The sequence below is a fragment of the Akebia trifoliata genome, chromosome 1 (genome assembly GCF_017979445.1).
Source record: "Akebia trifoliata isolate Shusen 1 chromosome 1, ASM1797944v1, whole genome shotgun sequence".
NCBI classification, from domain to species: domain Eukaryota; kingdom Viridiplantae; phylum Streptophyta; class Magnoliopsida; order Ranunculales; family Lardizabalaceae; genus Akebia; species Akebia trifoliata.
The window spans coordinates 29,346,337-29,372,954 of record NC_141375.1 but is presented as its reverse complement, the minus strand read 5'-3'; the positions used below and the strand labels follow the sequence as shown (position 1 = coordinate 29,372,954).

General features: G+C 32.8%; 1 protein-coding gene across 1 annotated transcript; it reads right to left on the bottom strand.

Annotated features, from left to right (window-relative positions):
- Positions 1-6,960: 6,960 nt before the first annotated feature.
- On the bottom strand, positions 6,961-25,635 carry LOC147411560 (disease resistance protein At4g27190-like). The gene is made up of 6 exons (XM_086449913.1): positions 25,438-25,635; positions 20,433-20,552; positions 17,990-18,129; positions 8,431-11,485; positions 8,194-8,324; positions 6,961-7,216 (listed from the first exon to the last, which is right to left on the bottom strand). The coding sequence occupies exons 4-5, from the start codon at positions 11,475-11,477 to the stop codon at positions 8,222-8,224; spliced, it is 3,150 nt and encodes a 1,049-aa protein (XP_086306039.1). The 5' UTR covers positions 11,478-11,485; positions 17,990-18,129; positions 20,433-20,552; positions 25,438-25,635; the 3' UTR covers positions 6,961-7,216; positions 8,194-8,221.
- Between the last annotated feature and the right edge of the window lie 983 nt (positions 25,636-26,618).

Below are 26,618 nucleotides of genomic sequence, written 5' to 3'. Positions count from 1 at the left end.
TTTGAATATCTTGGTGTGCACCCTGGTCGGCTTCTTCAACACATGAAGAAGCTAGAATGCACAATTCACTGGTTTCTCATGGGAGAAATCCCAAGTCTAAAATATCATCATTACTGGGTGATCCTAATTGTCCTATACATTGAGGACCTTAGTAAATTATGCCCATCTTTCCTTTCAACCAGGCCACTCGACGTAACAAACATGAAGAAACTTTGGATTTCAAGACCACACCACCACCACCACCTCAACCCATACACAAACAAGCAAACAAAGAAATATATATATATATATATATATATATATATATATATATATATATATATAATACAAGACTAGTAGCTTTTATGCAACTTTCTTGGAGATCTTGGGTTGTTTTATACCTTTGGTCCAAACAGAACATAGAGTTTGCGGGAACGTCTTTTGATGACTTCGTATTTAGATGGCACTCTCTATGTAATCACTGAGATTGTAGTTTCTTTTCTTTATTGTTTCTCTTGAGGCTTTCTCAGCCTCCTTGTATCTTTTGCCCTTATCAATATATTATACATTTTCAAAAAATAATAATAATAGACACCCACACAACCAGATACTCGAACACAAACAAACAAATATAGTTTAGTTACATTCATCAAACTTGGATCTAAAAAAGTGGAGGCATGAAGCTTGGTTTCCTTCACTTTCCTGCTCATATTCAAATATTCCTCAAATTTAGTTACTGATTTGGGTACAGGTTTTGGAGTTTGATGAGGCAGACCGGATCCTTGATTTAGGATTTAAGAAGCAATTAAATGCAATTATCTCACAGCTCCTGAAACAGCGGCAAACATTGTTTTAGTTAAAATCCCAATGAATTTATGGTTTGGTAGGCTTCTCATGAAAATAAGGTGTTCGTCAAATTTTAATTTTTTTTATGAGTATTTTTTTTTGTTTATTATGATCTTAGTATGAAATCATGATTTTTATTTTTTGAAATTAGCATTTGAATGAAGCTTAGTTTTTTTTTTTAACAGTAAGGATATGTAATAAGAATTCTATTATAATATACATATTATTTATAATTTCAAATTTTATTTTCATACACTAAGTTTTGCCCTTGCAAGTGAACTTTTTTGGGTCTGCCCCTGTGCACAGGACACGCGACAAGTCTAATATATAGATAAAAATAAGAGAGATTTCAACCTATCTGTTGCAATTTTATTACAAAAACTCCCTTATTTCATATTGAACAAACCTTAATTATTGAATCAGATTAGCATGACTAACGTCCTGTTTGGAAAAGTTGTGTGTAAAGTTGTTGTTGCTGAAGCAAGTTGTTGAAGTTGAGAGATCATTGTTGAATTGGGTGTGGTGTTTGGTAACTTGCCGTTTAAGTGTGATGCCTGGATTTTGAATTGTTTGATAGCTCTGCTAGCATTCTTGATAGACAAACTGTAAGGTCAGCTGAGATGTTGAAGGTAAGTGAAGATTCTCTTCTCTATCTGCAAATGATGTAGATGAACCTAAAGATTCAAAGTTAGATCATGAAGCTGAACCATCCTTTGTGTTTGCTTTTGAATTCCCCCCGGGGATTTGTCTCTAAAGAGAGGATTCAACTTTCCACAATGGCCCACAATCATAATTATTAATAAACAGTGAAAATAATGCAAGTCATATGGACATAATACCCTAAAGTAACATATGTAAAGTCATTGTTGAGGTGAGTGATTTTTTTCTCACAGCCCAACAACCGTTTGACATGTGGTGCAATGGAGAGAAAATTCCTCTCTCTTGCCCTACCCTCCTCTGCCCACAAATTTATTTTTGAGAGTTTTGCCCGTGACTGTTGCATTTTTATTATAAAAACTGCCTTGGGATTGGAACCTTAGTTTATGAAGTTCTTTACCCACCAAACCTCACTTTATTTAGCTTGCTACTCAAAAACCCTTGGAATGGTTCGTAATCTCATTAAATAGTGGTGTAAAAAAAAATGATCTAATACCACAAGGTTATAAAGGTCAAAATTCAAAGAATTTAGAAAAAATAATTTTGAAAAAGAAAAATTAAAAAAAAAATAGTTCTCTGTTAAACTCTAGATTTAAATTTGGAAGTTTGGTAGCCATCCATTTTTAATACCTTGGAACAAGTTCAAAAAGGATTTTATTTTATTTTTTTCTTTTTAATATGATTTTTTTCATGAAATCTAGAAGAAAGTATGTGATGGGCGATTGCCGATTTTATAATCCATGTGAGCCCAAAGACCCTTAGTTAGATTTGAAGTCTTGCTAAGCTAGTCATGCTAGTCTAATCCATAAAGTAAAGGTTGGATCAATAATGAATTTGATAAAGTAAGAGAGTTTTTATAATAAAATTGTAATAGATAGGTCAGTCGGTAAATCTCTTTTTATTATTTAAGATTTCAAATATTAAAAAGGGTGGTTGGGCTCACATTGCTCACCACCTTTGTTTTTATTTTTATTTTTTATCAATCATTGATTATCACATTGACACTCCAACAAAGCAACCTTCTAGATTTCATGAAATGGCTTAAAGGTAAGATTTTCTTCTTTCTTTTGAAATACTATTTTTTAATCAAAACACATTGAAAATTGATTATAAAAAGTAACTTAACTAGAGAGATAAAATATAATAATAATATTTTTTTGAATAAAAAATTATAATAGCAAAAAAAATAATTTTTTAGAGTTATCTAATTTTTTTCTATTAATTTAAATATCAAACTTTACTATTATAAAAAGAGATTTTTACCCAATCAACACTCATTTCACATTATCTATGATTAGTATTAATCTAATTTCACTGAATCAAACAGTGTCATCAATTAGTAATTGGGTCAAGAATAAACCAACCTACATTTCATCAGAGTTTCAATTATTTAGGTGATTTTCACTCATGTGCATCCCAAATGCATTTTACCAATTTATATTTAACTATAATTATATATTAGGAATGTGCCATCTGGTTTAAATTTTATTGGGTGATAATATCATAGATTTTGGTTCAATTCTTGTCATCACCAAGTTATTGATCTCATTAAAGATATAGGTTTCGTCTAAGGGATTGATATGAAAATGACCTAAATGCCCTTTTATTTAAACTCAAAACACCCCTTAAATTTTCTAAGAAAAAATCTACCATTTTCAAGTTGTTAACTTCCACGGTAAAATACTTTTAACTTCAACCTTATCTTCAGTCCAATGTCTTCAATGTATTATCGAAAATCCTTGATTTTTTTACCTCTAAACTTATCTTTCTCCTCCAAAAATCTATTTTTTTTACTTTAAGTTTGAAGGAGATACAATCTTTAGATTGAGGATGGAGATTAAAATCCTTACTCTCAAGTTGTTAAATCCTAGTTTAAACTATTTATAACTTATTCAATCTGGTCTTTGATGTCATGTAGAAATCTTAGATTTTTCTACCCATAATTCCATCGATAATCTACTTTTCAGAAAATCCTATCTTGTGTCGTATGGTAAGAAGATTGAAGAAGAAAGGGTCTTAAGCTTGAAATAGAGGAATGTGATTTGTTTATTTTTTTGATAATTTTTTCCTTAACATCATCGATAGGGTATTAGGGTATCCATTTTGGTTTTGAAACCTAGGGTTTTAGAGGGTTCAAAGGGAACTATTTTTTGCATACGTTTCTGATTCATAAGTTAAAATTCAGGGTTGTTAGAAAAATATAACAGAAAATTCAGTGTGGTTATAGGCCCTGTGTGGATATACCTCTCCGCGCAAGAGCAAAAGTTCACGGAAGAGCAGGTTTTTAGAACTTTTCAACAAAGAACAAAAAACCTCTCCTCACAAGAGCAAAAATCTCTCCACACAAGAGCAAAAACCTATCCAAACGTTTGCTAACTCCTCGCAGGAGCAAAAGTCGTCAAGAAGCTTTATCATATATGACTCTGATTTCTCTTTTCATATTAGTTTTATTTATTTTTAAAAAGAAAATATTATCAGAATAAGAAGAAGAAGCTCAGTGGAACATTCTTTGAGAACTCTGTAATTGATTCGATGTTACAACAATCTGAATCGAATGACTCAATCCATACACCAATGAAAGAACAACAACGAACATTGGTCGGTTTTTAGAGTTTAAGGTATTTCTTTAATTAGGGTTTCTCTCATTTCTGCGTTTTGTTTCTGGATATTATTGGTACATTGACTGAGGAAAGCTCGGATTAGGGTTTTTCATGAAAGATGCATTATCATTGTGGGTTCCCCCCCACCCCATTTACTTGTAAGTTTCATGGTTCAGATTCTTCTTCTTTTGTTCTTGTACTCGATTCCCAGTTGAAATTGAGCTCGGTTTCTCTGGATTTTCATTATCTGGAGGTAAGAAAGAAAATTTTCATTATGTAACTGCGTGAAAAATGACATAAAGTTGCTAACTTGATAAAGCTCATCAATAAAATATCAGATTAATTTACACTACAATCTCTCTTTTTATCTGAAATATACATGGACGGTTGTGCTTTTACAGATACTAATGTATTGAGGCTCATCAATAAAATTGTAAATCATTCTTGCAGTTCTGTTGTATTCTTAATATCACAAGAACTCTTTATATATTGAATTATTTATTCTGATCGTATGTTTTAATATTCATCTGAGAGTTTTGAAGCCAAGTTTATAAGATGGACATCATCTCTCAGCTACAAGAGCAAGTGAATACAATTGCATCACTTGCCTTCAAAACTTTTAGGACTTTGCAAAGAGATGCTCTGCCTGTCAGGCTTTCTCCAAACTATCCGGAGCCACCTACTAATCCCTCGGATAGCACAGTTAACATTGCAGAGCAACCCAAGGCCATGAGTGCTGCGAGGGCTAAGGCTGCAAAGCAGGTGTGGAAAATGTCTCTACTTCTTGAGACTTTGAACATTGATGACTAATAAGGAATTCATAATTTTATCCAAGCCTTTTAAAGCATTAATAATATCTCTTCTAATAAAGATCACTTGATGGGTCTCATGTGGGTAATCTTAAGAAAAATTATCCAGATTCAGTGGCCTTCGCCATTGTCTTTTGAAGATGCTTCCTAAACATTTTTCAATATTCTTTAGACTCCCAAAAGAATATGATAGGATACTAGGAATTGGTATCATCTGGTTGGGCCAACTTTTGTTCTTGGAGCGCTTCTAGGTAAGATCGATCTAGTGTTGTGTCCCAATCTCTATGTGTGTGTCATGCTGATGATGATGGTGGGCATTCCTTGCAATCTGTTTGGTGGATACTTTAATTCTCTTTCTGATAGTTTTTTAACCCTTACAAATATATAAGATTTACATTTCAAAAGGATCTTGTTAAAAACAGATATGCTCTTGAATATCTATTCTTGATGATGAAAGTGGTAACTCCTCACATCTGCCAGTACATGATTCACTAAGAATTAGGAAGACCTTGTAGAAAAGATGGTTAAACATCTGCCATCACAACCCAAAATGTTCAGGATTTCTTATTCAATATCTGCCACCACTATGGAAAATAATAAGCTATCTTTACCCATTAAGTATAAAATAGAGGCTACATATTCATGCCTCCTCAAATTCATTTCCTTCCTTCTGTATTCGGTAGATTTTTTTTCCCATTTACACACTTAAATCGAAACTGCATGCAAAACCTCTGAGAGAACATACAGAACTTGGCAAAAGTGCAAACATTATGTCTCTCATGAGAATTGAGGCCTTGCTTCTATGGAGAAGTGCTTGCAGTTTGTATTGCTCTATAAACTCAATATCTTTTCTTATTTTCAAGCTTCATGCTTGATTGAATGAGAAATCTGGAGAACAACAAAGCGGGTTCAGCTAAACCCAACCTTGCCCCGATTATTATTAGTTATCCCTAACCTACCCAAACTCAGGCCTTGCCCCTACCCCAATTTAGCATAGATATGCTACTTCTCAATAATTGATAGAATCGTGATAATCTGACTACCCACGTGTCAAACTCAATCGACTACCCAGACACGACAAGTTTGGGAATCGTAGATCTGCACTCCTCGGGAAACATGGTTCTCTCAGGATACACATTTTTATGGGGAAGTTCATCTGTGTATCCCGAGGAGATCAGATCTACAATTTCCGAACTTGTCACGTCAGGTAATCAATTGAGTATGCCACATGGGGTAATCAGATTATCACAACTCTAATTGATATAATTGTAGGAATCGGTGAAATGTACACTAGAGAAGAAAGTGCCGGTGAACTAAAAAAATGTGATCTCGCATGTAAAACCATTACACAAAACTAAAGGACAGAAAGGAGATTAGTAAAAAATGTATTTGAAAGGTAAATATATCTTCCACCATTTGTATGGAAAATTATAGATGCTTCTCTTCCCATAAATTCTAACTTGAAAATTTTCTATGCCAATGTTGACCAATCTGTGAAAATCGCAACAAAACCTAGAGAGTTGCCAAAAAAAAAAAAAGGCAATAACTCCAAATGTTGAGGATGACGAATTCAATCTGGGAAGAGCAATTCCACAAAGTGTCTTAGGAATCAGAGATTCTATAAAAAAAGATTGGTATACTGCAACTAAAAAAGAAATTGGCCCAAAACCCAGGAAATCAGTGACACAACAGGCTAAATGATAGTGTACATAAACAGGATGTCAATTTTATTTACATACAGGAAACATCGAGGAGGTAGATGTCCACAATCAATCATCATCAAGTTGATAATATGGAAAATCAGTGAATATCCTTGCACAAAAAGTACATATGGGTAGTTGTAGTAGTCCATCAGACTAATAACACGTGAATAGTGTATAAAATTGAGTGCGAGAAACAATGATAATAAAGAGAAAAAAAGATACACAAAATCAGAAATAAGAGAGCACGACACAAAATTTACGTGGTTCGGTAAAATTGCCTACGTTCACAAGGGGTGAAGATATCCTTTCACTATTTCCATGAAATCCAGAGTTACAATATTTCAATCACATTTATTTAAAAAAAAACTAAAATCCCTCATAGAAATCCTAAAACAAGTTGACTATGAATTTAATTATAGTCCATAGACACGGAACATTCTGCCAATATAATACCACTAACATAATACAAGCCACAAATATAATAAGTAGTTTTTACCTACCAAATATTAACAGATAAATTATTTAAATGCTTTGTTGTATAGCCAAAAGTGCATGGTTTGCTAAAATATCTTGCATTCTACAGATGCCAAAGAAAGGGCAGCCACCGAAATCATTGTATCAGCTGGGCAAACAAAAGGAATCAATGTTAGCATGTAGTGTGTGACGACAATGCAAGTGCTAATCCAATTTTTCCTTAAAATAGAAGGTTTATTAAATGGTAGAAAATGAATAATTTTATATTAAAAAATTTTATAGTCATTTTTTGTGGAAATTTTTTGATGGAAAGTCTAAATTATTTTCGTTTAAAATGAAAAGTGATTGAATTACGATTGATTTTAGTTCGATCCTCCGTGGGGCAATAGGACATGTTTTAAGGTACCGTTTTGGTGAGATGGTGAGGTTTATGTGTGGTAATGTCACCGACATGCAATTAAGAAAATTAACCCCTCCTTCATACTTAAACTTGTAAAGAAAATTACGATTAGTTGTGCTTCACAAGCAGTTTTTGGTGAAAAGCTCTGTAGGATAATATCAACGTTATTGCCACAAAATCAATAGAAACAATTTTTTACAAAATTAAAAAAAAAACATAAATAATAGGATAATTAATTTTAGGGGATATTTTTCCTAACTTTTACCCAGATCAAAACCATAGTTTTAATATTCGAAAACTCAACTTGATTTGAACATTATTGAGTTTTGTATCCTAGTCACCTCAAAACCAAATCGAGAGGAGTCGACTCAGACGAGTTGAATCGATGAGTTTTAAAACTATGATGAAAACAAAGGAGAAGAGAACCCTGCATGTGTTGAAGCAAAATAACTGATAGATAAAAACTAGCTACCATTTATCCTATTTTATACAGAACAGTGCTGCGGTGACACGGTATTACTGTAATTCTCACAATTCTGAAGTGGGCATGCATACAAAAACGTAGATGGTTTTTACTCGTGTCGTGAGGAAACAAATCTATGGTTATCTGCACATACCACGTCAGACTTGTGAGAATCGCAGTAAATACTTTTTGTCACCGAGCATTTTCCTCCCAGCATTGTTCTTTTATATATTGAAAAAGAAAAGAAAAGAAAATATTTTACCTGAGAGAAAAACCAATCTCATTTGTTTTCAACCTCTTCCTCCTCCTTCACTTGATTCCTCCTCCTCGACCTCCGACTCGACTTCTTCATTTGATTCCTCCTCAACCTCCGACTCGACTTCTTCCACAAATCTATTTGTTTTCAAGACTTTTGTAAGGTGGAGAAAGAGACAAGAGGTGAAGAAAAAAACAAATCTTGAGATTGTTAATATTTGATAGATAGTATTAGAGGTCGTACCTGCAAATAGATTGTCGTCTGAGTCTTGATCTGATGCTATCTGAGTCGTCGTCATCCGCCCACTCTAACCCTTTTAACCATTTTTCTCCACACCAGAATTCTTCCAAATTAGGTGCGGTATGAGGGCCAAAGGGGAGTCTCTTCAGTTTTGGGCACTCTTTAATGGAAATGATTTCCAAAGAAGGAAAATCAAAAAGCATGTTCCCTGACCCTCCTCTTCCTCCTCCTCCTCCTCCTCCTGAGTAGAAGCATGTTAGTTCTGATAGATAACATAACTGTAGTAGCCGTAACTGAGGAAACAAACTCTTGCACATCTTCAACTCTTCTTCTTCTTCTTTAATCTCTTCTTCCTCTTTCTCGTCATCCTCTGAAATTAGTTCTTTCATGCTCTTGCAATGCCACACTTCTAAAGAATGAAGTTTATGGAGCCCTCCTGCTAAATTCAATGTGAAGAGATTCTTCAACTTGTCGCACTTACAGATGTCCAAGTTTTGCAAATTTGTGAAACTTGTTGGAGGAGGAAGAGGAGTACTTCGTAATTTTATTAGTCTCTCCATTCCTTTATCATCATGACGAGATGGAACAGCCCCATGCCATAGCTTCTTCAGGTTTGGTAGCGCAAGGAGGTGCAATTCCTGGAGGTTAGCAAATGCGGCAGGAACATTCTTCTTTTCAAAGTTAATGATATATTTCGTTTGGTCACAACATGAAAGAGAAAGAAATACCAAACAATTTGAACCTACAAGATTTACATCCAACTGTTCAAGACTTTCAACATCCTTGCATTCTACTAACATTAGCTCCTCTGCTCTTTCCAACAGTACCTTAATCCAATTCGCCAAATTTGGACTTGAAATAACAAGATTCATTTTCTTTCTCACGTCAGAAACATAAAGGAAATCCATGCAATATTCTCCCACTTGAATGTCAAATCTATTTAATTTTCTCCAAGGGCCGCCTTCCATATCTTGAAATAAACATTCCTCTCTTTTAGACTCCACTTGTAGATCTGTCAAACGATTTAATGATGCCATCTCAGCAAAGCTAGCTATTTTCCCGGTAACATTTTCTTCACCAATATCACACCACCTCAATCTTTCTGTCATGTTCAGTATTTCTAAACGAGTTAATTTTGATATCACCCCGAACGGCATCCTTTCAAGTATTGTCGTGTTTGTCAGATTTAAAAGCTTCAAATTGGTAAGTCGGCATAATTCCAATGGCAACTCACGGATCATCTCACAACCATTCAGGTTAAGTATTTCAAGCTGTTCCAGTCCTCCAAGTAAAGATACATCTTGTAAGTTGCGGCAACCTTCCATACATAATGTCCTTAGGTTTGTGAGGCACAACAACGATAGTGGCAAGGATTTAATCCCAGTATAGCTTAGATCCAGAACTTGAAGAGAGGGCATCCATGTGAAGAAATTGTCTGGGATATCCTTCAGATATTCATTTCCCTGTAATAACAAAGTTCGGAGTTTGGGACGTTTTAACCCTTCAGGGAGCTTCGTAATGTTATTGTACATCAGTGAAATTCTCTTATATTCTTCATAGCCTTCAGACTCTGGCCACTCTTTTAACCGTAGTCCAGCCATTACAAAAAAACCATGCCCATCTTTCATTGCAATATACATGGCAGCATCTCTTACAACATCATGCATTTTCACTTCCTCCGATCCATAATCACCATCCAATAACAAGCCAGAATCTTTTAGTCTATGGGCAAAAAATTTTCCTTTATTTGATGCTTCTTCCAATGTTTTAACCACTTTAAAGAAATCTTCCCCAAAACCGTACAAAAATAGCTTTTTCAAATCAATGCTTTCATCTTCAGGGAACAAACAACAAAACAGAAAGTATAACCTGATAAACGGATCCCCTTTTAGAAAGTCATAACTAAATCGTAAAGATGAAATCACTGGCCCGTACTCAAGCTCTTCCAGTTCAGTCGGTACTGAACTTTGTAATTTCCTCAGTGCTTCTGTCCATATAAATTTATTATCAATCATTCTCAATGACAATCCCACTGTCACAATTGCCAATGGCAATCCTTTGCACTCTCCCATGACCATCTTCGCATCATGTTGCAATGTGGGCGAATCAACTACTTCTCCTGTTTTCTTTTTGAAGAGAGCCCACGAGTCCTCATCAGACAATAATTCCATTTGAATGTCCTTGTCTGTATACATTTTATTGCAAACACTTCTCTTTCGAGAGGTCATGACAATTTTGCAACCCTTATGTTCTGTTTTACTAGGGATACCCACTTGGAACTCGTCTAATTCCTCCCACAGATCGTCCAATATAATAAGAACTGTTTTCTCCAGCTTCAACCTCTGTGACAAATCGTAAGCCCTATCACTATCCTCATCCCCAAGCTCCAAGCCCAGCCTCTTTGCAATCTGATCTTGAATTCTATTCAAGTCCGGTTTACTGGATACAGTTACAAATATCACCTTCGCAAAGGTTTTCTTTTCTTCAAGTTCATTGTTTAGTATTTTCATTAGAGTAGTTTTACCCACTCCCCCCATTCCGTACACCCCTATGGCTCTAATATTTTCTTCATCCAGTAACTTCATTAGCTGATCCTTTGCCCGTTCTATGGGTTCAAGACCCATGACATAATTGCCACGTTTTGGTATGACACTTGGAAGAGGCTGCGACGCCGTACTAAAATTTTCTTTTTTTAGCTGTTCCTCAATTCTCAGTACCAGTTGTGCTGCCTCTTTATTCACATTATAACGAGAGATCCAATCAGGACACAATCCCTTGAGCCACCTCTTGTCCTCATCAGCTTCTGTTTGTATTTTTCGTGCAGATTCTTCAATCTCATTCACCGTTTCTAGCCAACGTAGTACTTCTTCAGTGGGTTCTTTTAAATTCCGTCGATATTCTTCCACCCGATTCTCAACATCTTTCTTCTTTGCTTTTAAATCTGCCACTCGGTTTCCAAGTTTTTCAATGTTGGTCCGGTAAGAGACTAGATCATTGATGGGACCCCATAGTTGCTTTCCCACTTCAGTTACAAAAGAAAGACAATCCATGGCCACTTCTGTGAAGCAAAAATGAAGTCCAGAATCAATTATGAAGTTCCTTTAGATGAGATCCGAAAAAAAGTAGTAGGAAGCATATTAAGGAAAGAAATGGAAAATAATGTAGTAGTAGCAAACACATTAAGAAAAGGAATGGAAAAGAATGTTTCCCAATCACTACTTGCAACAATATCTACCTTTTTTTAACCATTCAATTTCACCGATGATACTACGATTTACTAACCTCAAAACGATGTTTGAAGCTTAGCCTCATACGTGAGGCTGAGATGGGAAGATATTCCTAGTGATTCTCATAATGAATCTGTTGAGTTATGTCTTCTATTCCTGATGCTGGAGAGTTCTCAAGAATTCAACCCGGATTCTTGATGATCCGTTAACAATCCGTATGACCTGATTAATTTTGAACCCATTTGGTTTGGTTCTTGATCCGACCTGTTTTTACCATCTTTGTAACTAAGTATATTTTTTAGGATTTTTTTCTTAAGGCTGTGAGAGAGTGAAGAAACCCTAACCGCCTCATTAGTGAGATACAAGAGGTAGTGGAAAACGGTAACTTGGTTCTTCGATTGGTTAATTTAGTGAAATTGTCGTTTACGCCCCGTGGACATTGGTCAATTCTGACCGAATCATGTATATCTTGTGTGATTGTTCATGGATTCTAATTTGCTTCAAATCTATGGTTTTCTGCCCGTCACGTAAGAAGTTAGAGAAAGGGTGTTTTCCAAAATCGGCCGAGTTTCTAGCTGACTCGGTGCATTTCAAATGTGACTCACCAGTGTTTCTACGTTGACTCTGCAATTTTATGAGAACTGCTATTGGCCCCCAATTTGGCTTCTTCTCAATTATTCACTTATTTTTTATTTTTTTAATTGGAGTGTAATAAGTTAAAGTTGTGATTCCAATAGCAGCTCTCTTTATTATTATAAGATTTACCGAGTAGATCTATCTGTTGCAATTTTATTACAAAAACTACCTTCCTTATCAAGTTTGTTCCTTATCAAGTTTGTTACTAGAACAAACCTTATCTTATGAATCATGCTATTGTGACTAACTTACTAAGTCTTAAAATCTTACTAAGGGTCGGTGGGTGCACATGGATTATCAGATTAGAAATCGAACAATATAGCCTATTAGGTTTTATGGAAAATATCAAATTCAAAACAAAACATTCTTAAAAACATAAAATTTTGATCTTGATCATAGATGTTGAAAATGGATGGTTATCGAACTCTCAAATTTAAAATTAAAAATCAACGATAAAAATTAACTCTTTACTTTGTATTTTTTTTTAAAAGTACTTATAATTTTTTCTTTCATAACCCTATGTCATCAGATCACGCTTTTAATGTCTCAAATTGATGAGGTCAAATCCACTCCAATATATGTTAAGTGACAAATTAATCTTATAAATTTGCATTTTATGACATGGATCCTCACTCTAGGGTTTGCTAGGTAACAAACTTCATAAAATAAGGTTCAACAGCCTACTTTAGGGAGTTAACGTTGGGAGCCAAAATTTGTCATATACAACTTAAAAGTATAGCTTGGGCTGATTGTTTGTGAGGGTGATCTCTATGCTGAGGGGATTATCCTCATAAAAAATCAGCATAATCTAAAACTTCTAACCCCATCAAAAGTGGTTTAAAAAATAATGGTAAAAAATCGATTGTCCACATTTCTAACCTACTTTTCATAGGGTTAGAAGTTTCAGATTGGGCTGATTTTTTTTTTTGTGAGGATGATCTCTCTGCCATAGAGATCATCATTACAAAAAATCAATAGATCCATGATGTTGAAAATGGACAACTACTGAACTAGTATATTTAAAATTAAAATTCAACGACTGTCTGATTGTTTTTTGAAAAAAAAAATCAAAAAAATCAAAGTTCTTAGAATTTTGTCCTCAACAACCCTGTGACAACATATCATGTTTTTAGATGCCACAAATTGATAGAATCAGAAAACTTCCTTACTAACTTAGAAAGTAAAGTATTTTTCTTTCATAACAAACCTTAGAGTGGGATCCACACATTTTTTTTTTGTAAAGATTTAATACCTATATGATGGGTTGGGAACGACTAGTTGCACACCACCCGTTACCAATCGCACTCCACCTAAAAATTCCCGTTTGCACTCCATTTGGATGATTACACTCTAAAAATAATATATAAAAAATGTTGTACTCCTTTTTATTTTTTTTATTTTTTAAATATTTTTGTTCTTCCTCAATTATGCTAACAAAAATCAATTATTGATTCACTAAGTTTTGCAAGAAATATTTTGTCGTTTCGGTTTCAGAACCATCTTTACATATTTAAGTTTCCTTAAAATACACAGGTTCATATTAAATTTTTTTAAAAAATTAGAAAATTAATACCTTAAATAAGTTGGAGCCAAAGAAAACACGAGTAAAATCAATCACAAAATACAAGAAAAGAATACAAAATTACAAGTTAAAATTAAAGGCTTAAGGTAACTATTGCAGTGCAAGTAGTAGGTTAAAATAAATGTTATAAAAAAAAAGGGATTTGTTTAAGCTTGGTGTGCAACCAACAATTAGTGATGTGCAACTAATTGGTCCCTAATGGGTATTATACAAAACTATGTAGAGGGTATTGTACTAAAATACCTTGTTTAGTATTTTAAATTATAAAAATGCTAGGGGTGCCAATGAGTACCCATTTAACCAAAATCGAACCAGAACCGAAAACTCTAGTTCCGGATCCCCTTTTATTAGAATCAATTAGAGCCGAGTCTAACATGGAATTGAACCGATAAGAACATGAACTATTAGGTTCTATTCGACATTACCCGAAACCAATTTATTTTGTCTTTTTTAACACCATAAATGATTTTAGGGAATTATTTTATTTTAAATTTAACGCACGTCATATAATGTTCTTCAAATTTTTATATAAATTATGGATTAGAGCTTAAAATTAGCTATCTCTTCCAAAATTTATTACTTTTAAAGAAGATAAAGATTTATTTTTGAAAATAATGATTAATTTATATCTTTAGCTGCGCGTAACAAATTTTAACTAAGGTAATAATTTTGCTGAAAATATGTTAATTTTTTTAAAGGAAAAATGTTTATTATGATTTCAAATACTTTTTTTCTCATCCGGTTCTTAAGAATCGGAATCGATGGTTGTGTCTTTTGGTGATTTCAATTCCTGTTTCAGTTATTTTTGGTATCGGAACTGAAACTAACAAGAACTAGAACCGTACAAAATATAATGGTTATGGTTCTAAGTGTCTTAGGAACCAAATTGGACCCCTAAAAAAAACACTTATAATATGTTAAATTGTAAAATATGATATAACATTTGATTATTTATTTAAAATATTTGAATAACATTTTTAAGTAATTATACAGAATTTTAATTCACTATTGTGCATCGTTTTAAAACTCATCCTAAACGGTACAATTCATCACAACTTGGGTGTGATATGAGTCTATGAGGAAACCAAGATAGAAAGTCAATGTTTAATCGTCCATCACATTGACTCATTGTAGAACAATATTTTAAAGCTCACTGCCAAGTTTATGAAAATTAGGCCCAGTCCAATCAATCCATTATGATTTTCAAATGCATATAAAAAATAATTTAAGATATTAAATGCATGTAATTTATTTAAAATAAGATAAGAACTAGAGTGGCTAAGTTAGTGAAGAAAGTGTAATCTCATAATTTTAGTAACTTAAAAAAAAGTTATGAAAAATTCATAATTCACGCTAACTTCACCCTAGGGATGTACATTGGTTCTACCGAATTCTCAGATTTGATCTGGGTATGGCTGAAACTAGATCGAAAATTTTAGGTTCGGATTTTGTTCCAAAGGCAAGACCCAAAATCGAAAAGAAAATTTCGGGGTCAGTTTCAATTCAGGGTTTGGTTTAGGTAAATTGAAATTTATTTAAATAAAATATTATATACATGATTTACAATAGGGGAATTATAAAAATTTAAAATTATTATAAAAAAAAGTAATACATTTTTTAAAATTATCGAATTGGCACTTGAAGTGCTGGAAAAAAAATTCAAATTTTGAATTAAAAAAAAAAAAAAAAGAAATGCTAAATTCTTTGGCGCTCGCCCTATTACAAGTTGGCTCCTAGCCCAACAAGTGTTTGACATGTGGCGCAATGACATCAACAATAGAGAAAGCTTCTCTCTCTTGCCCACTGCCCACATATTTATTTTTTAAAATTTTCAAATATTAAAAAGAGTCATCGGGCCCACATTGACAATCCAACAACAAAGTTTTTTAGATTTCATGAAAATTTTCATATTAAAAAAAACAAGAGAAATTAAAAAAATATTATTTTTCGAGTTTGATCTCAGGTGTTGAAAATTGGCAACCACCAAACACCCAAATTTAAAAACAAATTCAACTATAAAAATAACTTCTTTTTTTTTTCAAAAAAAGTTCATATAATTTTTTCATCTACAACTCCATTGCATCATATCACGTTTTTGAATGTCACAAGGTGATCAAATCAGAAAGTATGCTTTTTTTTACTGTGGGCAAGAAAGAGAAAGGAGTGTTTGGACGTTGTTTTTGAATGTTAAATGGACGCAGTTTTTGGCAACGCCACTTTCTCTCCTTTTCCCATAGTTAAAAAAAATAAAATAGAACGAAGCAAACTTTCTGATTTGATCACTTTGTGACATTCAAAAACATGATCCGATGCAATGGAGTTGTAGAGGACAAACTTATATGAACTTTAAAAAAACAAAATTAAAAAATAGTTATTTTTCCCCCATTGAATTTTATTTTTAAATTTGAGTACTCGGTAGCCGCCCATTTTCAACACCTTGGATCTAGCTCGAAAAAAAATATTTTTTTAATATGAATATTTTCATGAAATCTAAAAGGATGTATTGTTGGATTGTTAATGTGATAATCAACGTGGGCCCAACTACCCTTTTTTAAGATTTGAAATCTAAAAAAATAAATATGTGGGCAACGGGCAAGAGAGAGAAGCTCTCTATTGCTGATGCCATTGCGTCACATATCAAATGTTTGTTGGGCTGTTAGCCAACACGTAATAGGGCATTCACCAAAAAATTTAGCATTTTTTTTTAATCAAAATTTATTGAAATTTGAATTTAAAAATAATAATAATAATAATTGACACTAAAAGTGCCGATTTTGGTTCGATGTAATAATTATAAAAATATATTATTATTATTTTTTAGGTATTTTTTTTATATAATTTCCCCTTTACAATAACTTGTATAATTTGCTTTATATTTTTTTAAAATATATTTTTACCATAAAATAATTATTTTTGTTGCCAATTGTATAAAATATAAAGATAGAAGTATAAGTTAAGCTTAATTATAAGTTTTAATCTAGATTTCCTCAATCTAGGGTTTGATAATTTTGTAAGAGTTAAGTGTTCCAACAAACAATTATAAGTGAAGCTTAAACTAGTTTATGATTGATGTATTTGAATTAAATGTTAGCATAGTTCAACCTGGATGGTTCAACAAAGAGTAATCTTGGCTTATGTCAGTGGGGGTATACATGTGAATTTGCCAAATCCCCTAAATGAAAGTTAGTTAGTTAGTTGTGTTGTTGGCTGTAATTTGACAATGATGGATTCTATTTGAAATTACATAAAAAAAATTTAGTTTAAGCTCACTTTAGGGAGGTTGTGATCACCCTTTATTTATGTCTCAACCGTAGCTAACCATCTTGGCTTATCTCAATGGGGGTATACATGTTTTTTTCTTGGCTTATCTCAATGGGGGTATACATGTTTTTTCTTTTTCTTTGCATTTTAATTTTTATAATTAAAAGACTCCTCTTTTAAGGCTGGAGCAGCCCAATAACTTTTAAAACTCAATGGTAAAACACCACGTAGATATCACCACTCATTCCTAAACGCCAATCACATTTAATTGAATGAAAAAATAAAAATAAAAATAAAAATAAACATCAAAACCTGACTTGTAAGACTATGTTTGGATTGAGAGAAATTGAGAGAAGAGAAACTCATTAAGAGAATAGAAGAGAAGAGAAATTTAATTTCTCTCCACCATTTTGGATTGACCTGAGAGAACTTAGGACAATTTTAAAATTTTAAAATATCTTTAAAAAAATTTAGGGGCAGAATTGAAATTATAAAATATTTTAAAAGTGTTTATATCTATTTCTTTCCTCTTCTCTCCATTTTTGGAGAGAAAGAAAACTCACCTTTTTTTCTCTCCAATTCTTTTCTCTTCTCTCCCCCCCTTAACAATCCAAACAAGACAAATTGAGAGAAACTTATTTATTTTCTCTTCTCTTCTCTCCATTTCTCTCAATTCAAACATAGCCTAAAGATTTTCAAAAACTTGGATCTTGGACAAGTCTTTGAGATGGGTGAATCATGCAAGTTAGAAATCGAAGCTAACTAATCTTAAAAATGGATCGGAAAAAAAAAGTATAATAAAATCTAAATTAAAGATGAATGAAGAAGAAAATAATAAAGAAAAGATTTTGAATACCTGAACTTTTTGGTCAATTACTTTCTCTTTATCTCTTAAGATTTCTAGAAGAAAGATGAATCCAAGCTTACTTGCATCCACTAGGGAGAACAACGAGCTTTTACGAATGCGAATAAGTTAACAAGTAAAGATATTATAACCTGGAAAAGTCAGATGAATTCCATTTAATTAGGAAACTCAAAAGAACGATTTTGTGGGGAAAAAGGAAAAACACTGCTTTAGAAATGGAAAAGACACAGGACTTAAAATAATATTTTAAAAATAAATACAAAAATAAAAAACTATTATACCGACCATTTTTTCTTTTTCTTTTTTTCCTTTAATTGTGGTAGCAAGATTTCATTGATTGTGTTTTGCTTTTGAATTTTCCGCCTGATTTGTCTCTAAAGAAAGGATTCAACTTTCAACACTGGCCCACAATCATAATTATTAATAAACAGTGAAAATAATGCAAGTCATATGGAAATAATACCTTAAAGTCACATCTGTTATGGCATTATTGAGGGGAGTGATATTTTGCTCACAAAACTGTGAGCAAATTTATTCACAGCCCAACAGCCCTTTGACATGTGGTGCAATGGAGAAATAGTTTCTCTCTCTTACCCTAACCTCCACTGCCCACAAATTTATTTTTGAGAGATTTACCCAATCCTAACTGTTGCATTTTTATTACAAAAAAATCCCTTAGAGTTGGAATCTTACTTTATGAAGTTCTTTACCCACCAAACCTCACTTTTTTCAAGTTTGCTACCCTGCGGTGGAGATCACATCATAAAATTTAAATTGATGGGTTAATTTGTTAAATTTAAATTGATGGATTAATTTGTTACTCAACATACCTTGGAATGATTCTTACCCTCATCAATTCGTGGCATCATCCAAAAACATGATCCGATACCACAAGATTATAAAAGACAAAATTCTAAGAATTTCGCAACAAAATAATAATAATAATAATAATTTTCCATTAAACTTTAGATTTAAATTTGAAAGTTTGGTAGTCATCCATTTTTAATACCTTCGATCAAGTTCAAAAGGGATTTTTTTCTAATTTTTTTTCCATGAAATCTAGAAGTATGTGGTGTGGGATTGCCAATTTTATAATCCATGTGGGCCCAAAGATCATTAGTAAGCTTTGAAGGCTTGCTAAACTAGTCTTGCTATTGTTAGAGAATTCACTAAGTGTTTGGAATCCAGTTGCCTGATGGATCTCACATCTTTTGGAGCCAAGTTTACTTAGAACAATAAACAAGATTTGGGGAGAATATGGTGCAAGCTTGACAAAATCCTTGTTAATTCTGAATGGGTAGATTTGTTTAAGGAGGTCGATGGCTTAATCCTTTCGAGTAGGTTATCATATCATAGCACTTGCTTAGTGTCTTTGAATCCTCACACACTGGGAGGTAAAAAACCATTTAGATTCTTCAATATTTGGGTTCAAGACCGGGAGTTCCTTGATGTTATTAGAGAGGCTTGGAGCTTCAGGGCTCACAGCCACCACTTGTTCATTTTAATTTACTATGAAGCTCAAGATTGTCAAAGATAGACTCAAGTTCTGGAACATAAACCAGAGTGCAACCAGGAACCTTGTGCATAAAAAAGCCAGAAGTAGGCTTGTCTTGATTCAGGTCAATGCGCAAGCCATCCCTTACTTTACTGGCCATACTTCTAAGTAGAGAAGTTGACCACAACCTATGCTAAAGCATTGACAATCCAAGATTTCAAGGTCCAACAAAAGTCTAGAATCAACTGGTTAAAACTAAGAGACAAAAACAATGCCTTTCTCCATCACTCGATCAAAGCCAAAGGATCTAGGAACAAGATCACTAACATTTTGGACAGGGATGGCAAGATACTTTCAGAAGGTAAAGATGTGGAAGAAGAAGTGATCAGACATTTCAAGAATTTCTTGGCCAATTCGCCAACTTGACGTCCATAACGCTTTTCTCCACGACAATTTAATGGAAGGAGTATATATGGCCCAACCCTCGGGCTTTGTTGACGAGCAACATCCTCATCATGTGAGCCGATTAAGGAAGTCACTTTATGGCCTAAACACAAGCCTCACGTGCTTGGTTTCATCGACTTATCTATTTTATTGTTGAACTTGGTTTATCTATCACCGCGATGGAATTATCATCTTCTTCCCTATCTACGTCGATGATATTTTTGTGGCTAGTAATCAAGAGACAGCTCTCTCTCTCACCCTCTATCTCGGCTTGGGAAAGAATTATTTGCTATTAAGGACTTGGGTGTGTTACACAAAAATTAAGCGACTTGTCAAGATTATCAAAAACTCGAATCTTGGATGAGTCATTGAGATTATGCATGCTGGATATTCAAGCTAACTAATCTTAAAAACGGATCGGAAAAAAAAAAGTATAATAAAATTAAGAGTTAAAGATGAATGAAGTAGAAAATAATAAATGAAAGATTTGGATACCTGAACTTTTTGGCCCAATGCTTCGTCTTTGTCTCTCAAGATTTAAAGAAGAAAATGATGAATCCAAGCTTACTTACATCCACTAGGGAGAATGACGACGGTTTGCGAGTAAGTTATAACCTGAAAGATTCAAGTCCAAAGATGAAGGGGGATAAAAGTTAGATAAATTCCATTTATTATGAAACTCAAAAGATGGGAGAAATAACCATTTTGTTGGGGAAGATGGAAAAAACAATGCTTTAAGAGAATTATTTTATAGAAAAATATGAAATTACAAAAATCATTTCTTCTTTTTCTTTTTTAGAAAAAACTATTATAACGTCCATTTTCAAACCAAAAGCTATTTTTGCTTACTGTGGTGGGGCTTGCTTTTGATTGATTGTGTTTACTTTTGAATTTCCCCACTCCTTTGCCTCTAAAAAGAGAGGTTTCAACACTGACCCACAATCATAATTATTATTTATTAATAAACAGTGAAAGTAACTAACTAGACAGATAAAATATAATAATATTATTTTTTCTATATAAAATTTATAATGGCAAAAAAAAAAGAAAAGAAAAAAAGAAGATTTTTTTAGAGTTATTTAATGTTTTTCTATTAATTTAAATAATAATCTTTATTATTATAAAAAGAGAAGTGTGACTTTTACCCATACAACACTCATTTCTCATTTTCAACGATGAGAATTAATGTAATTGTAATTTCACTGAATTAGACCGCGTCATCAAGTAGTGGTTGCAAATCAACGACAAATGAACCTATATATTTCACTGAGTCCAACTATGAAGCGGAGTTTCTAATATTTTGGTGTTTTTCACTTATGCGTATGGCAAATGCATTTTACCAATTAATATATGAGAATAGTTATTTATCGGAAAGGTATCATCTAAATTAAAATCTACGGTGGTGATGATATCATAGATTTAGGTTCAATTCCTGTCATTGCCAAGTTATTGATCTCGTTAAAGATATAGGTTTCATCAAGAGAACTAATAAAATGACCTAAATGCCCTTTTATTTAAATTCAAGCCAATACCCCTTGAAAAACTATCATTTTCAAATTGTTAACCTCTAAGGTAGGGATATACAAATAAATTACTCATTACCCAAAAATTGAACCAGAATTGAACCAAAAAATCAGAATCAAACTCGGATTGAACCGATTAAAATCCAAAAAATTCAACCCCTTAACCTTTAGCAGAGAAAATCTACCATTTTCAAGTTGTTAACCTCTAGGGTAGGGATGTACAAATAAATAATCCATTACCCAATAATCGAACCAAACTCGAACTGAAACCCGAATGGACCGAACCGATTAAAATCCAAAAAACTCAACCCCCCCTCCTAATTTTCTTTTTAATTATACAATTGGCAACAAAGTATCTATTTTATATAGCTTAAAATCTATTGGGTGATGATATCATAGATTTAGGTTCAATTCCTGTCATCACCAAGTTATTGATCTCACCAAGTTTGGATCCATAATCATTCTTAGGTTTTAGTCTTTTTCATAGGTTTCATGTTCTTCAATCAAGTAAAAAAAAATTTTTTTTTAAATGCAAATTTGTGAAAAGAAAAAAAAAATATAACTTCGATTTCAAGCATCAGCAAGATAACCACATCGAAATCAAATTAAATTCATACAGATCTAAAGAACTACAAACATCCCAATTCCTAAAGAGTGGGATCCCTCTTTTTACTATTGGATTTTAAAAGTTATTGGGCTGCTATCCAAGCAGTAAGAAACTCTTCTTTTCCTTCTTCGTTGTTCTCTTTTCAGCCCCCAAAACCCCCACTTCTCTTCCCAGTCTTATATTTGACTTAGCCAGGTGGCAACTCAATTGACTTATTCTTGATGTGACAGACTTGAAAACTGTAGATGTGCTCTCTTTAGGATACAGAACTACGGTCCCCCATAAAAAAGTGCAATTTTGTATTTTGAGAAGAGCACATCTATGATTTTCAAGCCTGTCACGTCAAGTAAGTCGATTGAATATGTGCTTAAATCAGATTATCACAATTCTTATAAAAAAAAACCTATTACACGGACGTTTTTTTCTTTTTTTTTTATTTGATTGTGGTGGCTGGATTTGATTGATTGTGTTTGCTTTTGAATTTTCCCCGAGTTGTCTCTAAAGAAAGGATTCAACTTTCAACACTGGCCCACAATCATAACTATTAATAAACAGTGAAAATAATGCAAGTCACATGGAAATAATACCCTAAGTAACATGTGTTAAGTCATTATTTAGGGGAGTATTTTTTGCTGACAACCCAATAGTTGTTTGACACGTGGTGCAAGGAGAGAAAGAGTCTCTCTCTTGCCCTAACTTCCTCTTCCCACAAATTTATTTTTGAGAGATTTACCGATAGACCCCAACTGTTGCATTTTTGTTATAAAAACTACCTTGGAGTTGGAACCTTACTTTATGAAATTCTTTACCCACCAAACCTCACTAATAAAGTTTGCCATCCAAAAACCCCTGGAGTGGGGATCCCCATCATAAAATTCAAACTGATGGGTTAATTTGTTACTCAATATACCTTGAAATGATTCTTAATCTCATCAATTCGTGGTGTCCAAAAACATGATCTGATATCACAAGGTTATAATGGACAAAATGTCTAAGAACTTTGAAAAAATAATTTCGAAAAAGAAAAAAAAACAATTAGTTTTTTGTTAAACTTTAGATTTAAATTTGGAAGTTTGGTAGCCATCCATTTTTAATACCCTGGAACAAGCTCAAAAGGATTTTTCTTTTTCTTTTTAATATGATTTTTTCCATGAAATCTAGAAGAAGTATGTGGCGGGGGATTGCCAATTTCATAATCTGTGTGGGCCCAAAGACCCTTAGTAAGATTTGAAGTCTTGCTAAGCTATTCATGCTAGTCCGATCCATAAAGTAATGGTTTGATCGGTGATGAATTTGACAAAGTAAGGGAGTTTTTGTAATAAAATTACAATAGATACGTCTGCCGGTAAATCTCTCTTTATTATTTAAGATTTCAAATATTAAAAAAGGTGGTTGAGCCCACATTGCTCATCACCTTTGTTTTTTAATTTATGAATCATTGATTATCTCATTGAAAATCCAACAATACAACTTTCTAGATTTCATGAAATGGCTTAAAGGTAAGATTTTTTTTTTTTTTTTAAATAATAATTTTTTAATCAAAACACATAGAAAATTGATTATCAAAAGTAACTTAGCTAGAGAGATAAAATATAATAATATTTTTTTTTGTATAAAAAATTTATAATAGCAAAAAAAAAATAGAATTATTTAATCTTTTTCTATTAACTTAAATATTAAACTTTACTATTATAAAAAGAGATTTTTACCCATTCAACACTCATTTCTCATTATCTACGATGACTATTAATATAATTTCACTTAATCAAACAGTGTCATCAATCATTAGTTGGGTCAAGAATAAATCAACCTATAAATTTTGTCGGAGTTTCTAATTTTTTGGTGTTTTTCACTCATGTGTATTGCAAATGCATTTTACCAATTTATATTTAACTATAATTATGTATTGGGAAGGAGTCATCTATCTAGCTTAAAATCTATTGGGTGATGATATCATAGATTTAGGTTCAATTCCTGTCATCACCAAGTTATTGATCTCATTAAAGACACGTGTTTTCGTCTGAGGGATTAATATGAAAATGACCTAAATGCTCTTTTATTTAAACTCAAAATACCCCTTAAAATTTCAAGGAAAAAATCTATCATTTTCAAGTTGTTAACCTCCAGGGTAAAATATTTTTAACTTATTCAACCTTATCTTCAGTCTAGTTTCTTCAATGTATTATTGAAAATCCTCGATTTTTTACCCCTAAACTTATCTTTCTCCTCCAAAAATCTATCTCTTTTTTTTTTTTTTGTTTAACTTTAAGTTTGAAGGAGATACAATTCTCAGATTGAGGATGGGGGTTAAAATCCTCACTCTTCAAGTAAACTCTAGTTTAAACTATATCTAACTTATTCAATCTCGTCTTCAATGTCATGTAGAAATCTTTCATTTTTCTATCCATAATTCCTTCGATAATCTACTTCTCAAAAAATCCTATCTTGTGTCTTATGGTAAGAAGATTCAAGAAGAAATGGCTTTAAGCTTGAAAAAGAGGGTGAAAAACTTACTTCACCCTGAGGTTGAAGATGACTAGTTTTGGGGGGGAATCTAGATTGAAGATTTTTGGTCTTTAAATCACTAACACAAGTCGTTATGTCAAGTTGTTAGTCGATCTTTCCATGTATTTTAATTTTAAAAAAAATTTAAAACGAAAACAAGTGGAGTTTACCAGCGTCGAGCTCACCACTTTTTTATTTTGGATTCAACATTTTTATTGTCGAGTTCGCCATTTTTTTAAAAAACTTGTCGAGATCAACAATAACAATTGTTGAGACTGACAATAAATAAAAATTGGTGAGCTCAATCGACACCCCTGAAGTGTATCTGCTCACCTCGGGATATAAAACTATGATTCCCCAATAAAAAAGTGCAGTTTTGTATCCCGAGGAGAGCAGATCTACGATTCTCGAGTCTGTCTCATCAAGAGTGTCATTGCGTATGCCATGTGGCTAAGTCAGATTATCACAACTGTTCTAAACTGATTTCTCATGGACACTACGTTCAATTGTGCTGACATGGCAGTCGGCAGATAACCATAGACCCATAATCTTTGTCAGGTTATCATATGATATAGGTTTGTTTTTCTTCGATTAAAAAAAAAAAGGTAAGAAAAAGAACCTGGGCTCACAAGCATCAACAAGATACCCATTCAAGAACACCAAAATCAGATTAAATCCAGATAGATCTAGAGAACTACTAACATCTAAATTCCTAAAATCCAATATCACATTAATTGTATGAAAAGAACACCAAAAGCAGTCGATTAGATGGGTGAATCATGCACACTGAAAATCGAATCCAACTAAATAAAAATTACAGACGAATGAAATAGAGAATAATTAAGGAAAGATTTTGGATACTAACCTGAACTTTTCAGCCAATTGCTTCCTCTTTTTCACTAACGATCTAGAGAAGAAAGATGAATCCAAGGTTACTCCCAGTTCCATCCACTATTAAGTCAACGAGTGGTTGCTTATCTTTTTTATTTTTTTTATTCTGGCCGGCTTTTGGCACCTTCCACCTGTCTTCCACTAGGCTGATTTGATTCATTGTGTTTGGTTTTAAATTTTTCCCTTCCTCTGCCTTTCTTTCCAACGCTGTGTACACTACAAGTAGTGAAAATAATGCAAGTCATGCACGTGGAATTAATGCCATAAAGTAACATCTGTTAGGGCAAATTACACTTTGACCTTTGTATTTTGATATAGTTCCATTTTGACCCCTAATATTTTGATAATTTTACTTACCCCCAAAATTCAGATGTTATTTTATTATTTTACCATCTTATTTTATTTTATTTGTTTATTATAAATTAAATTTAAAATAATAATTAAAATATCCCAGTCTAAGCATTGATTGAACTAAACCCATTTCTTCAAAGGCCTATTTTTTTATTATTATAAAATAATAGGGTAACATTTTAAAAGGGTAAAATGGTCTTTATAAATGAAATTTAACTGTTTGGTTGACATAACTTTGATGGAAAGGGTAAGTAAACCCCTTAGATAATTATAAAGGAGATAAGTGCAATTTTCAAAATGTTAGGGGTCAACATGGAAGTGTAGCAAACTCTAGTGGGGTCAATGTGTAATTTACCCCATCTGTTATGGCATTATAAGAGCCTATGTGCAAGTAAGGTTGCAACTTGGGCCTGTAAAATCTGACCCGATGAGTTCAACCCAACCTTGGGTCATGTCTAGGCATACTTAGCTTAGGTTCCACCCCAGATTCGAATAACAATAAAAAATGTCCAACTCAAATTGGGTTGGGCATGGGCATTACTTTTGGCCAACCCGAACTTAATATTATCAAATTTTCAAAATATTTCTCATATTGATTTTTTTCACACTCATAATTCAAACTTCAATATGTATGATTTTATTTATTTATATATCAAAATTAATGTCTGATTATTTTCATTAGATAAATAATCAATATTTGCTTTGTGTTTAAGTGTAATTATATAACGGAGAAGCCCAAAATCATTAATAAAATGTGAAAAAATAAAATCATTAATAAAATGTGAAAAAATAAGAATAAGGGTT